The 13,046-nt window shown below is 37.6% G+C and overlaps 2 protein-coding genes across 2 annotated transcripts; both read right to left on the reverse strand.

Annotated features, from left to right (window-relative positions):
* Positions 1 to 304: 304 nt before the first annotated feature.
* On the reverse strand, positions 305 to 4,273 carry LOC106071310 (macrophage mannose receptor 1-like). The gene is made up of 2 exons (XM_056024449.1): positions 4,063 to 4,273; positions 305 to 1,366 (listed from the first exon to the last, which is right to left on the reverse strand). Exons 1-2 carry the CDS (start codon positions 4,109 to 4,111, stop codon positions 711 to 713), a joined length of 705 nt encoding a protein of 234 aa, XP_055880424.1. The 5' UTR covers positions 4,112 to 4,273; the 3' UTR covers positions 305 to 710.
* Positions 4,274 to 6,966: 2,693 nt separating this feature from the next.
* On the reverse strand, positions 6,967 to 12,591 carry LOC106057081 (macrophage mannose receptor 1-like). Its single transcript, XM_013214130.2, has 2 exons — positions 12,039 to 12,591; positions 6,967 to 7,601 (listed from the first exon to the last, which is right to left on the reverse strand). The coding sequence occupies exons 1-2, from the start codon at positions 12,085 to 12,087 to the stop codon at positions 6,982 to 6,984; spliced, it is 669 nt and encodes a 222-aa protein (XP_013069584.2). The 5' UTR covers positions 12,088 to 12,591; the 3' UTR covers positions 6,967 to 6,981.
* Positions 12,592 to 13,046: the final 455 nt, after the last annotated feature.

The raw sequence follows: 13,046 nt of genomic DNA on the forward strand, positions 1-13,046 counted from the left end.
AAAAATCTAGTCTCTGACGAAATTTAGAAGCAAAAATATCTAGTACCAACAAAATATAGTCTCGACAAAATCTATTCACTATAAAATCTAGTCACTGATAATATTTAGTCACAAAAAAATCTGGTCACAACAAAAATTTAGTCACTCACAAAGTTTAGACACAACAATCAGTCACTTAAAAATTTAGTCACTGATAAAGTTTAGACACAACAATCAGTCACTTAAAAATTTAGTCACTGATAAAGTGTAGTTAATGACAAAATGTATTCACTGACAATTTTTAATCAATGAAAAAGAAGAAATGGATTTTTAAAATCACTTCTTTTATGTTATTTGTTTGAAATATTGTTAAAATGAAAAAAAAAATGTTTTTCTTTAACAAAGTTGTGCCTATTTGTTAAATTACATTTAGAGAAGAAATCAACACAGTTTGAGTATCTTGATGAAACTTGTCATGAATATTTCTTAGATCAATGCTCGGAATGAAGGACAACCCGACCCACATCCATTTCTATTTCTGCTATAGTAATATTTCAAGTAGGGCTCTGAATTTATATTGTTTATTTTTATTTCACATTAATCTTTTAGGTTTCGTTTTTAGTCTTTAGTATGTGTGTATGTGTGTGTGTGTGTGTCATATTCGACTCAGCTTCCCAAAGTTTTGATTAAAAGTGCTGAGCTATTGCCTCTGTCCTGCGCACTCTCAGTCTTTAAACATAACATTCACAAATAGAACACTCCGTGGTGGCATTTTTCTTAAAGCCGTCCATACCGCAGTCCAAGTCACAGGAAAACGCTGGGCAGGCTAAGGTCAAGGTTGCCACCGTGCTGGGACTCTCAGCGGTGATGTCTGTTACTCCACTGATCTGTCCGCTTGACTGTGACGAGAAAGAGGAAAACGGAACTCTGCTGTACTGGCAGACAAAAGTTTTCCCAAAATCTGTCAGCTCTTCCGGCGAAATCGCCAGGCAGGGGTTTAAGTGCCACCGTCCTCCTTCAGACGGGTCCAGGGACACGCAGCGGTCTCGCCCTATCCCAGAACTCAAGTCCTCTTGTGGGGACCAGTTGGTGTAGACCAGAGGAGAGCCGTCCTCCCACTTGTAGACCGGGCTGCCCCCAAGGTTGTTGAGACCAATCCAGACGTCCAAGTGGCGGTAGTATCTGTGTACGATCTCATTCTCAAGGAAGTACGTGATGTTGCTTGACTTGGCCAGTGCCAGGGTGCCCCCGAAACTATTACAGTAGTCCAGGGCGCCCTGGTAATCTCTCCTCTCAAAGAACACGAACTGGTAGCAGTAATCTCCATATATTTGTAAGTAGTAGTTGGCAGGTACATTTGGTGGGCATTCTTCAAAGGATGTTGCCGCTGTATTTTTTTTAATGAAAAAAAATTACGATAAGTATTTAAAATAAAAAAACAACAACAGCAAAAAATAAACAGCAACATAGAACAGAAACATAATAGTATGTGAATGTATTTACAAGTTGTGATTTGTGGTTTCAGACGGACAAAACGTTTGTAGAAGAGTATTAGTCAAATACACACAGATACATCACTAGCCGATCCAGAACTTTGGAGGGCGGGGGGGGGGGGGTTCCCCAAACCCTAACCGTAACGCCCAGTAAACCCTAACTCTATGCATAGACGTGCGGGGGGTGTTGGGGTGCAACCCCACCCCCGCAGGGGGGGGGACGGAATTCAGTGACTAATTTTTTGCTTTCATTTAGTTTATTTTAGGTGAGATTTTAATACTAAATCATCACTTAACACAGCACAGCCGAGGGTTTGGAGTAAAAAAAAAACTATCAAGGGGTTTTGAGATAAAAATCCCTCTACCAGGGGGTTTAGAGTTTAAAACCCCCTACCAGGATTTGCAGTTAAATCCCCCTCTTCTATAAACAAAACTAAAAAAAAATGCAAACGACAATCCCCAAATTCCAAGAAAACAGCTAAGGAATATTTTGACTTGAAAGCCGCCTCCAAAAATTACGATAAACCCCCTCTCAATATAAAAAAAGCAAATTAAACACTCAAAATTATATGAGCGTAGCCAAAGGGGTTTTGAGTTTAACCCCCATCCCCTCCAGTTGGGGTTTGAAGCTAAAAGTACCTCTTCAATATAAAAAAAAGCAAATTATACACTATAAAATCTATGAGCGTAGCCAAAGGGGTTTTGAGTTTAAAACTCCCTGCCAGCGGGGTTTGAAGCTGAAAAATACCTCTTCAATATTAAAAAAAAAAGCAAATTACGCACTCAAAATGCTATGAGCGTAGCCAAAGTGGGTTTGAGTTTAAATCCCCCTTCAGAGGGTTTCGATGCTAAAAAATACCTCTTCAATATAAAACAAGGTTACAAAGACAGTTTGTGTGGAAACACAAACTTAAAATCGGCCCCCGAAGTGGTCCACCCAGGCAGGCTTCAATATTTTCAGAAAGAACATCGAAATGAAATTATATCAAAGACAAATGAGAGATAAGAATGGAGAAAGAAGGTTGACAGATCTTGTGTAGTGCCCCAACGGTGCAGCAGATCAAAGGATAGGTGCAAGTGAATGCAAAGTTAGATGTGAATCTGGCCTAACTAGTTCCCCTTTCAGACCTTGTGGTCTATAGGGCAGATGATGTAAAGTTCATCTGTTTTTGTGGCCTACGGTTAACGAGGGTGTCATGTAGCCAGCACAACGACCAACCGCCTTTACTTTTCCCCAACTAATGTCAGGTACCCATTAGAGCTGGGTAGACTCAGATGCACCCAAGGATTCCGAAGTTGAAAATCCCAGTCTTCAACAGGATTCAAACCCGGGACCCTCGGTTTGGAAGCTAAGCGCTTTACCGCACCTCTCCTGGTCATACTGAAGTCTTTTAAATAATGTAATTGTTTTGAAAAGGCTCAATCTCTTATTCGAATTCTCCAAAAAAAAAAAAAAAAAAAAACATTTCCGATTAATAAAAAAAAAAAAAAATGTAAGAAAATAAAATTTATAAGATTACTATTCGTTTTAAATTAGGTCTAACTTATAATGCATACTAATTAGCTTTTTCTCTTTAAAAAACTGCTTGCATAACTGATTTTAAAAATTAGATTTTTGGCTTTCAGGGAAAAAAAAGTAGCCGTTGCATCAGAACTTTGAATGTTCTAAAATATTGTGATGTCGGATTTTCAATATCTTTTCTAGTTTACGAGATCTAAACGGGACGGACGGACAGACGGACAGACATTTCGCACAAAACTAATAGCGTCTTTTCCCCTTTCGGGGGCCGCTAAAAAGCAAATTACACATTAAAATTTTTTGAGCGTAGCTAAGCTAATGAGGGGTTTTTGAGTTTAAATCCCCCTCCTCCAGATGGCTTTTTTTAAAATTTAAAACACCTCTAGATGGTTTTGAGTTTCAAATTCCCCAACAGAGCGTTTTGAGTTGAAAATCTCTGTCTTCAATATTATTTTAAAGCAAACTACAGTCACCTAATTCTATGACCGTAGCTAAATGGGGTTTTGAATTTAAAAAAACAACCTCAACAGATGATTGTAACGATAAAACTTTCCTTTTCGATATAAAATCTAAAGCGAAATATAGACATGTAATTCCAAGAGCGTAGTCAAGTGTGAATTCTATACTAAAGTTCGTCAGACCCCCCCCCCCCCCCCCCTGGATCCGCTAGTGAAATACATATATTAATTATTGAACCCGCAACGTCATTGTGTTATAGGGTTTAAAAACAAATGTAACCAAATGAGCACTTAGTCTAGTCGTCTACTAGCCTTTTTTCTTGGCCAAAGACTTTGTCTCAGCTGCACACTTTGGAATTCAAGTCTTCATAGCCCTCCATCTCAAGTCTGACAAGCATCCACCAGGTGCCGTGATACAACAGTAGGAAAGGCGAGATCAAATACACCTTTACCAGGAATGATGAGAAATGGGGGGGGGGGAGGGCGTGGCCTCTAAATACATCAAAGTTAAATTGTGTCTAACTAGACAACAGTGTGTCAACTAACGGACAGACTTGTTTGTACATTTAACAACTGTTCTACTAGACTAGCTCTAGTGCTATAGTTAACTTACCGTGAGAAGCGCGAAGAGCTGTTAGGACGAACAGAAAGAGTGGGATCATTGTTTTGAGTTCCGTCTGAGATTGTAATAGGACATCTTAATACAGTTCACGGAGTCAAATAGTGAGACAAGTTCTTATCTCTAGTCTAGTGTCTAAGTACGAGTAGGTCTTTAGTTTGTAGGAAATGAGAGTCAATGGTAAGAGAGTGCTGCTAGCATAAAGTCAACTATTATATTTTTTACAACTGGTTTCTACTGGGAGTTCAATCCAGATTAATCAGTAGTAATGGAAATAAATTCAGAGATATACGAAATGAAATTCCCCCCCCCTTTCGAAGGGGGGGGGGGATCGGAATTTAGTGACTGATTTTTTGCTTTGATTTTGTTTATTTTAGGTGAGATTTCAATACTAAACTATCACTTGCCCTAGCACAGCAAAGGAGGTTTTAAGTTAAAAACCCCCTACCAGGGGTTTTTGAGTTTGAAACCCCTACCAGGGGGGTTTTAGTTTAAAACCCCCTACCAAGGGGGTTCGAGTTTAAAACCCCCCTACCAGGGGTTTTCGCAGTTAAATCCCTCTCTTCTATAACACAAAAAAAAAATGCAAACGACAATCCCCCAAATTTCACGAGCACAGGTAAGAAAGATTTTGATTTTTAAATCCCCTCCAAAATTTACGATAAACCCCTCTTCAATATAAAAAAAAAGAAAATTACACACTCAAAATTCTATGAGCGTAGCCAAAGGGGTTTTGAATTAACCCCCACCCGCTCTTCAGTAGGGTTTGAAGCTAAAAAAAACAACTTTTCAATATAAAAAAAGCAAATTCCACACTAAAATTATTTGAGCGTAGCCAAGATAATTGAGGGTTTTGAGTTTAAATCCCTCTCCTACAGATGGCTTTTTTAAAAGTTTAAAACCCCTCCAGATGGTTTTGAGTTTAAAATCCCCCTACAGAGCGTTTTGAGGTGAAAAATCTCTATCTAAAATATTATTCTAAAGCAAACAACAGTAACTAAATTCTATGACCGTAGCTAAATGGGGTTTTGAATTTAAAAAAAAAACACAACTCCAGAGATTTTTTAGTATAAAACAACCAACACATGATTTTGACGATAAAACTTCACTTTTCGATATAAAATCTAAAGCAAACTACAGTCACTTAATTCCAAGAGCGTATTCAAGAGAGGTTACACATTTCTACCAGTGGCGGGGCTCATTTAATAAAGTGCAGTGAATAGTCATCTGCCGAAATTGAAAAACTCTAAATGTGGCTCAACAAAGATGGCTAAGACAGATTTTAGAAGTCAGTTATAGAGATCGGGTGTAAATCAAGGAAATCCTATGCCGAACTGGGAGTCGACCCCGTAGTAAGATTGTGACAGAGCGTCGCATAAGGTTTGCGGGACATGTTCTCCGACAAAATGAATTAGGCATAAGAAGAGTTGCGATGACATTCTAGTACAAATTTGCGCCACATATTCATGGAGGTCATCAGAGCAGGTGGGAAGAGGCCTCAGACATTATTAGTGACAGATTTTTGTGGAAACAGCTTGACGGCGAATGCGCCGAACGGCGCGGGAGGGTCTAAGACAGTAAAAATATCACATTAGGGTTTTGAAATAAAACTTTTTAATAGCAGAAAAATGCACTGTAGATACCTCAGAATATGCATTTTGTTGGCTTTCAATATCAGAAATAGTGCTTGGCGGCGGGGCTCCGCCCCGCGCTGAGGGAGTTTGCTGGTGATAGCGGGGAGTCTACAATTTTCCCACTAACTCCAGGAAGAACCTATTCTAGGGCACAATAAGCGTCTTCTTAAAGAATGATGGGTCATAATGTAATAAAGATTATATATACACACACACACATACATACATATAAATATATTTTTTTCGCGGAGGGGGGGGGGCCGGGGGTGGGGAGAAAAAAAATCCCCCCTCAAACCCCTCCCCCCCCCCCCCCCCGAAAAAAAATCCTGGCTACGCTCAAGATATATATATAATTTATATATATATATATATATATATATATATATATATATATATATATATATATATCAGAGATAGATAGATAGATAGATAGATAGATAGATAGATAGATAGATAAATAGATAGATAGATAAATAGATAGATTGTAAGATAGATAGGTAGATAAATAAATAAATAGATAGATAGATAGATAGATAGATAGATAGATAGATAGATAGATAGATAGATAGATAGATAGATAGACAGACAGACAGACAGACAGAAAGACAGACAGGCAGACAGACAGACAGATAGATAGATAGATAGATAGATAGATAGATAGATAGATAGATAGATAGATAGATAGATAGATCTATATTACGAACTCAAATGAACTGTTTTCTTTTATTTTTTTCAATAAAAATAAAATCTTCGATATATTCTGCCGTACCATTATGAGTAGAAACAGAGTGATTCGGGAATCCAAACTGGTTAAAATGGAATAAACTTAGATCTTTATAATAATGAAGATGAATAAACTTAGAACTGTATTAAAAAAAACAACTAAATGAACTTAGATCTTTATTATATTGAAACAGAATAAACCTAGATATATATGAAAAACTAAATAAACATAGATTTGTATGACAAAAAGTATATGGTAGAATTAGAATGATAATAGGCCTAGATCTATATGATAAAGCCAACTGAACTAAGAACAGGCAGAAAAAAAAAACTATATTTTTTTAATTAACCTAGATCATTATGATAAAATTGAATAAACCTAGATCTATATGATACAAATCGAATAAACCTAGATCTATATGATAATAAATTTAAATAAACCTTAAACTGTAAAATAAAAACTGAATACATCTAGATCTTTATTATAATAAAATGGAATAAACCTAGATCTATATGATAAAAAACTGAATAAACCTGGATCTATTCAAATGATATTTTATTCCACTTCACACTGACATATAGCACAACCATCGAGCGGGTTCATCTTAAACCCATCCATCCCACAATCCAGATCGCAGGAAAATGGCGGACAGGGGTGTGTCAAGGAGGTCACGGTGACAGTAAACGCCTCAGCCGTGAGTGTGGTCTCAGACACGGAGCCGAACTGGCAGACGTACTGTTGCTCGTAACTCGAGAACTCCTCGTCATTGCAGCGGTAGTCGTACCACCTCCCTCGCTGCCCCACGTCCAGGACTGCACACTCTTCTCCTGGGTTCTTGCCAAGCCCTTCGCCCACAGCCCAGTTGCTGTAGTCTAGCAATGAGCCGTCCCTCCACGTGAAGACCTTGTCCCTGTCCAGGTCGTCTAGACCTATCCACAGTTTCGCGTGAGGCTGATGGTACGTGCTCACCATCTGACTCACAATGAATTCCTCAAGTTCGGGTGACTTGACCAGGACCAGCGATCCTCCGAGGTTCTCGCAGTGGTTTTGGGCAGCGAGGTACTCACTCTGTCGGAACAGCACAAAGTAAAAGCAGACATCGGAATACAGCTGACGATAGTCATCCTGGGGTAGTGTCGGAGGACACACAAGGTCAATCTGTGACTGGACACTGGCTAAATGGACGGACAAGAGAAAAAACAAAGTTAGTGTAGTTCATTTCCCCTCTCTTTTCAAATGTCCCTCACAGTCAGTTTGGGGGGGGGGGGCAGTTCGCTTGACAGAAACTAGGGGGGGGGGGCAGTCCGCTTGACAGAAACTAGGGGGGGCAGTCCGCTTGACAGAAAGTAGGGGGGGGCAGTCCACTTGACAGAAACTAGGGGGAGGGCAGTTCGCTTGACAGAGACTAGGAGGGGGGGCAGTTCGCTTGACAGAAACTAGGGGGGGCAGTCCGCTTGACAGAAACTAGGGGTGGGGGGGGGCAGTCCGCTTGACAGAAACTAGGGGGAAACAAAGAAATAACATATTACTTTCATTTGAAACAACAACATCCACCAAAAGTCGAACTCCTCAAAACTCTAGGAATAAAACGTCATTCAGAGTTGGCTTTAAACCAAAAAATAAAAACATTGAAAATACTTTTTTTATCAGGACATTACCTCCTTTATGCAACTTAAAGATAGAGCGATTGGTTTGCTTTTAGTAACTAATGAATGGTAGATTTAAACAAATTGGAACATTTTTAACCCCGCTGTATTTCCTTTCCCCCCTCCCCTCTCCTTTTGAGAAAGAATCCTGGTAATGTGAATGTGTAGATCTATTAGACTTTATACTATTCCAATGGTAGGCCTTTAGGTCTAGACCATCTAGACCATAGACTTATATATACTATATCTAGACTGGACATGTAGATTTTTTAATACAACCAAAAATGTCGTGAAATTTTTTTAGAAAGTTGGATCAAGGCGTTGTTTTGTAAAGTAGTTAATAGAAGTAAAGTTATTTTTTCAACCCTAATATACTGTTACCAATCTCACTATCCAGGCTCTCTGCAAACTGCACCATACACCACCAACTTAAAGAACTTGACAACTCAGGGCTCCAAAGTAACGTAACACTTTAATAGTTGAATAAATACCAGCCAATACTGTACAATTGGCAACACGTACACTGTACAAATATCTCTCCGATAACACCCTACAGGCGTATCAACTCTTGCACTGGCCTCTCTGTCTCGTTCCGGGCTTGCACTGGGTTCAGGACTGACTTCACACACTAAGCTCGTTGTGTCGGATTCGATCACAGACCAAGATCAAGACGCCAGTCGTCTCAACTGTACTTGACAGTACTCCGCACTGAACCGTCGTAATGCTCCGGACAGAACCACGCCGTTGAACTGTGCTGTAGTCGACCGTGTTCTGAACCCCTGTCGTGAACCTTCTGTCGTGAACCGTTTTGACTGTGTCACCTCCACTCTTTATATAGGGTCCCTAATGGCCTTCTAGAACCGGGCAGAACGTCGCTGGACCATTCTGGGTGGTCAGATGACTACAATCCACGTGACTCTCCTGAGCTCTGTTCACGACGTCGATCCTTCCCGAACCATCATGTTGACACTCGTCTCGGCCGACCGTCGTAACTCGTCACGGTTGACCGCTCGTCTAGCGCTGGCCTGTGGCGATTTGCGTCGGCTGACTACACTCACACCACTACCCCCATCTGTGCCACCACCAGGTTTATAACAATACGTAACATATAATTTAATTTTTAGATCTAGATCTAGTAATTGAACATCAAAATTAAGAGTACTCTCGTCTCATAATTATTATTTTGCAATTTTTAGATACATAATCTAGAAATACCTAGGTAATCAATCTATTTAAATGTACATAAGATGATTTAAATCAACATGAATTATTTCCATCTAGGATTTTTGAAACATTATCTCAATGGAAATAAACAGGAAATGGCTTTGTTATATATATTTGAGTAAATATCCGAGAAATGATTTTGCATTATTTCTAAACTTTGAAAACTAAAGATCATTACTTTTCTAAGACAGAAAAGATTGATTGGGGCGAATCCCCTTAGAGCCTGAAAAAGAGTTTACGTACATAAAAATCTATATATGTATAGGTCTGTAAATCTATAGGTCTGTAAATCGATCAGTCGCGGATAAGAATTTATTTCCGGTTTCCAGTCTAGATATAATATATAAGTCTATGGTCTAGACCCAGAAGACGGTGCGCAAATTGTTCTTGAACATGAATTTATTTTCATCTCTTGAATGAATAATGCCTACATGCGGAAATACCCGAGGTCGTTTAGTCTGTTCCAGTGTTTCACAAACTGTGTTCGGAGGAACCCTAATGTTCCGCGAGGCCCGAATAGGTGTTCCATGAACTGGAATATTTCATTAGTAGTCCACCACGTGATTTAATCTCTAAGTGGATGCAAAAAAAAAAAAGTATTACTTCTTGATAACAAAATAAACTCTATAACATCATTATGAACTTTGAACTGATCTAGATTCTGATTCTAATTTGAAACAAAAAAGATCAACCATTAAATGATTTCTGGTCCTGTTTTTCTAAAGAGCACCACACTATTTTAAAACAAGCTTATTTGATACTTCAGTTTCATACAACCTCTTTGTGTGATGTAGGAGTTTCTTAAACTCATAGTATAGAAACAGGATTGACGCATTGCCTGTATAAGAATTCAGAATTATTTCATATCTCTCTATATTTTTGGAAACAGTTAAACTTAAGTTTGTGTTACAACACAAACTCAAAATCGACCCCCGAAGTGGTCCGCTCTGGCAGGTAAAACGCAGGTTTCAATATTTTCAGAAAAGAATATCAGAAACTATGAACTACAAACTATCAACAACTACAACCCTACCTCCGTCGATACTATAAAATAAACAAAGACATGCGAGTGTCGAAAGTGTTGCCCATACTGTTGTATTGATAGTTCGACTAACGACTTGATACCATTGATACGGAGATGTACTAATGTTAATTTTTATTATTATTACATTGTTAATATTCATATGTATCTACGTACAGTTATTGATATAGTTACATTTGAAAAATTGGATGGGCGGATATAGTTACATGTGAACCTGGCCAAACTGATGTTATTGAATGAGTATCTAATTGATTTTATTGTTTTGTAAATGGCCAACATTTCATTCAAAGCCTCAACAAAGAAACCTTTCCCGTATATGATACAGACGTTACTTCAAAAAAGAAGATGATTACGTCCTACACCCATACATTCTACTCCATTTTGTAGAATGTATGGATGCTGATAGTATGTAGTGTATTTCACGTGTATAATAGGAAACACTACTTTGTAATTGTTCTTTTAAATTAACTTAGACTTATATACATAGTAATAGCTTTTTTTTCTCTTTAAGAAAAAAGGGAAACTTTAAAAAAAATATAACTAGCAAGTATGACAGAAAATAATTAATTTAGTAATTCAAATTTTAAAAAACATTGGCAAAACATTTAAAACCGTTTGCATAAATGTGTTAAAAATATGAAGAATGATTCTTACCATACTAAATTGTCAGCAGTATCTTTGCATTATTAATAGTGAATAGTTGTAAAAACGGTGTATATTTATGAAAAAACAAACTCTTGCATAGTTGATTTTAAAAATTAAATTTTTCGGTTTTAGAATATAAAAAGTAGCCGTTAGATCAGAACTTTGAAAGGTCTAAAATATCATGATATTTGATTGTCTTTTCTAGTTGACGAGATCTAAACGGGACGGGCGGATAGACTTATAGGCAGACTATACTGTTACCATCGTGTACGCTCATACTCCGAAGACTACTATTCAACGACGTAATTTGCGCATTTCTCTTGTATACTGTAGTTGGATGTGCATATAACACTATTCAATACTTATTAAAACAATGATTTTGCTTGAGAAATCGTTCATTAAAAATTATGAAAATTATATGTTTTCTTAGAATATATTTTTGTTATATATTATTATTATTATTAAGGATCGGCAATCATCGAGATACCTAGAGTATAATAAATCGCAAAGTAGTTTCCCTTTGACATTGTTTACTGATGAATTATTTACTGACGGTGCAGGTTTACAGCTCTAGCTAACATCTTTTGAAGAGTCTCCATTAGATTTGTCGTAATGCTACTATTTGTATTATTATTACTCTCCTTGTTTAGCTTTGGTCCAATCTTTTATGTGGTCATCTGAAAGGAGGGGTATCTAGGAGGGGGTGTCTAGGAGGAAGTTTATGTACTGCCCCCTGGACACTCAGCTCCAGTTGAATTTTGAATTAAAATAAATCTCCATCTGAATTCCAATTCTATTCCTTCTCAATCAAATAACCTGGCAAGAGGAATCGATATTTAGAGATAATATAATAATACAAAGCAGATTGTATAACCTTTTTTAGTAGTCAATAAAGTTGTAGGTATGTCTACTGGTACAAGCGAAACGGATTAAAGTAGACTATGTTTAATAGAGACTACAGTATAACGATATTCAGGTTACATGTGGAACAGAATTAGCAATATGAGATTTTAAAGTTTTGGCCACGTTCTGTAAAACTATTGAGAAGTACTTACGTGTGAACGCTGTTGCTAAGTAGCAAACTAAAGTAAACATTGAAAACATGTTCTTGAAACGAAAAGTCAATAGACACAAAGCGATCTGATACAAATAAAGAGACCAAAACAAATGAGTCCATTTAGATGTTCATATCAGAACACACAATGTACATTTGGCAACAAGTTGTCTCTGGTCACATGTCCTGAATGATTTCTTCCAGAAGTACTTGTTTGATATTTAAATTGCATTTACTTAGATAAAGAGAAGGACTTCAGCCATTGCGCCAGGAGAAATTGAGTTCAGGGTATTCAAGAAAAGAAGAAATGGAGTCGGATTGATGGTATGAGAACCTCTGTGTCCAACAACAGTGTATATGCTTCCAAAGCTCTTCTTTGTTAAGAGTTAGACTAGTGGGAACTAAAGTATGTCTTCATTATCTCCTACTCTAGTTTGGACAGTTTTTTTTTCTTTCGCAATAATCTCTTATCAATTTGGTCTCACAAACATTCAATCTGTGGTCTACAATCTACATTTCTTCACCTCACTAGTCTTATACTCGTCTTCCAATACAACAATCTTCCCTTCTGTCATGTGGGAAATGTTTGCTTGAAATGATTCCATTTTTTTGTACTTGAGTTTCTAACCAACTTCCAACTTTTTTTTTTACATTCTCATTCATGAAGAGAATGTAAGCTAAAAGAACGTAAGATAAGAGAATGCAAGCTAAGAGAATGTAAGCTAAGAGAAGGTAAGCTAAGAGAATGTAAGCTAAGAGAATATAAGCTAAGAAAAGGTAAGCTAAGAGAAGGCAAGCTAAGAGAAGGCAAGCTAAGAGAAGGTAAGCTAAGAGAATGTAAGCTAAGAGAAGGTAAGCTAAGAGAAGGTAAGCTAAGAGAATGTAAGCTAAGAGAAGGTAAGCTAAGAGAATGTAAGCTAAGAGAATGTAAGCTAAGAGAATGTAAGCTAAGAGAAGGTAAGCCAAGAGAATGTAAGCTAAGAAAAGGTAAGCTAAGAGAAGGCAAGCT

The sequence above is a fragment of the Biomphalaria glabrata genome, chromosome 3 (genome assembly GCF_947242115.1).
Source record: "Biomphalaria glabrata chromosome 3, xgBioGlab47.1, whole genome shotgun sequence".
NCBI lineage: Eukaryota > Metazoa > Mollusca > Gastropoda > Planorbidae > Biomphalaria > Biomphalaria glabrata.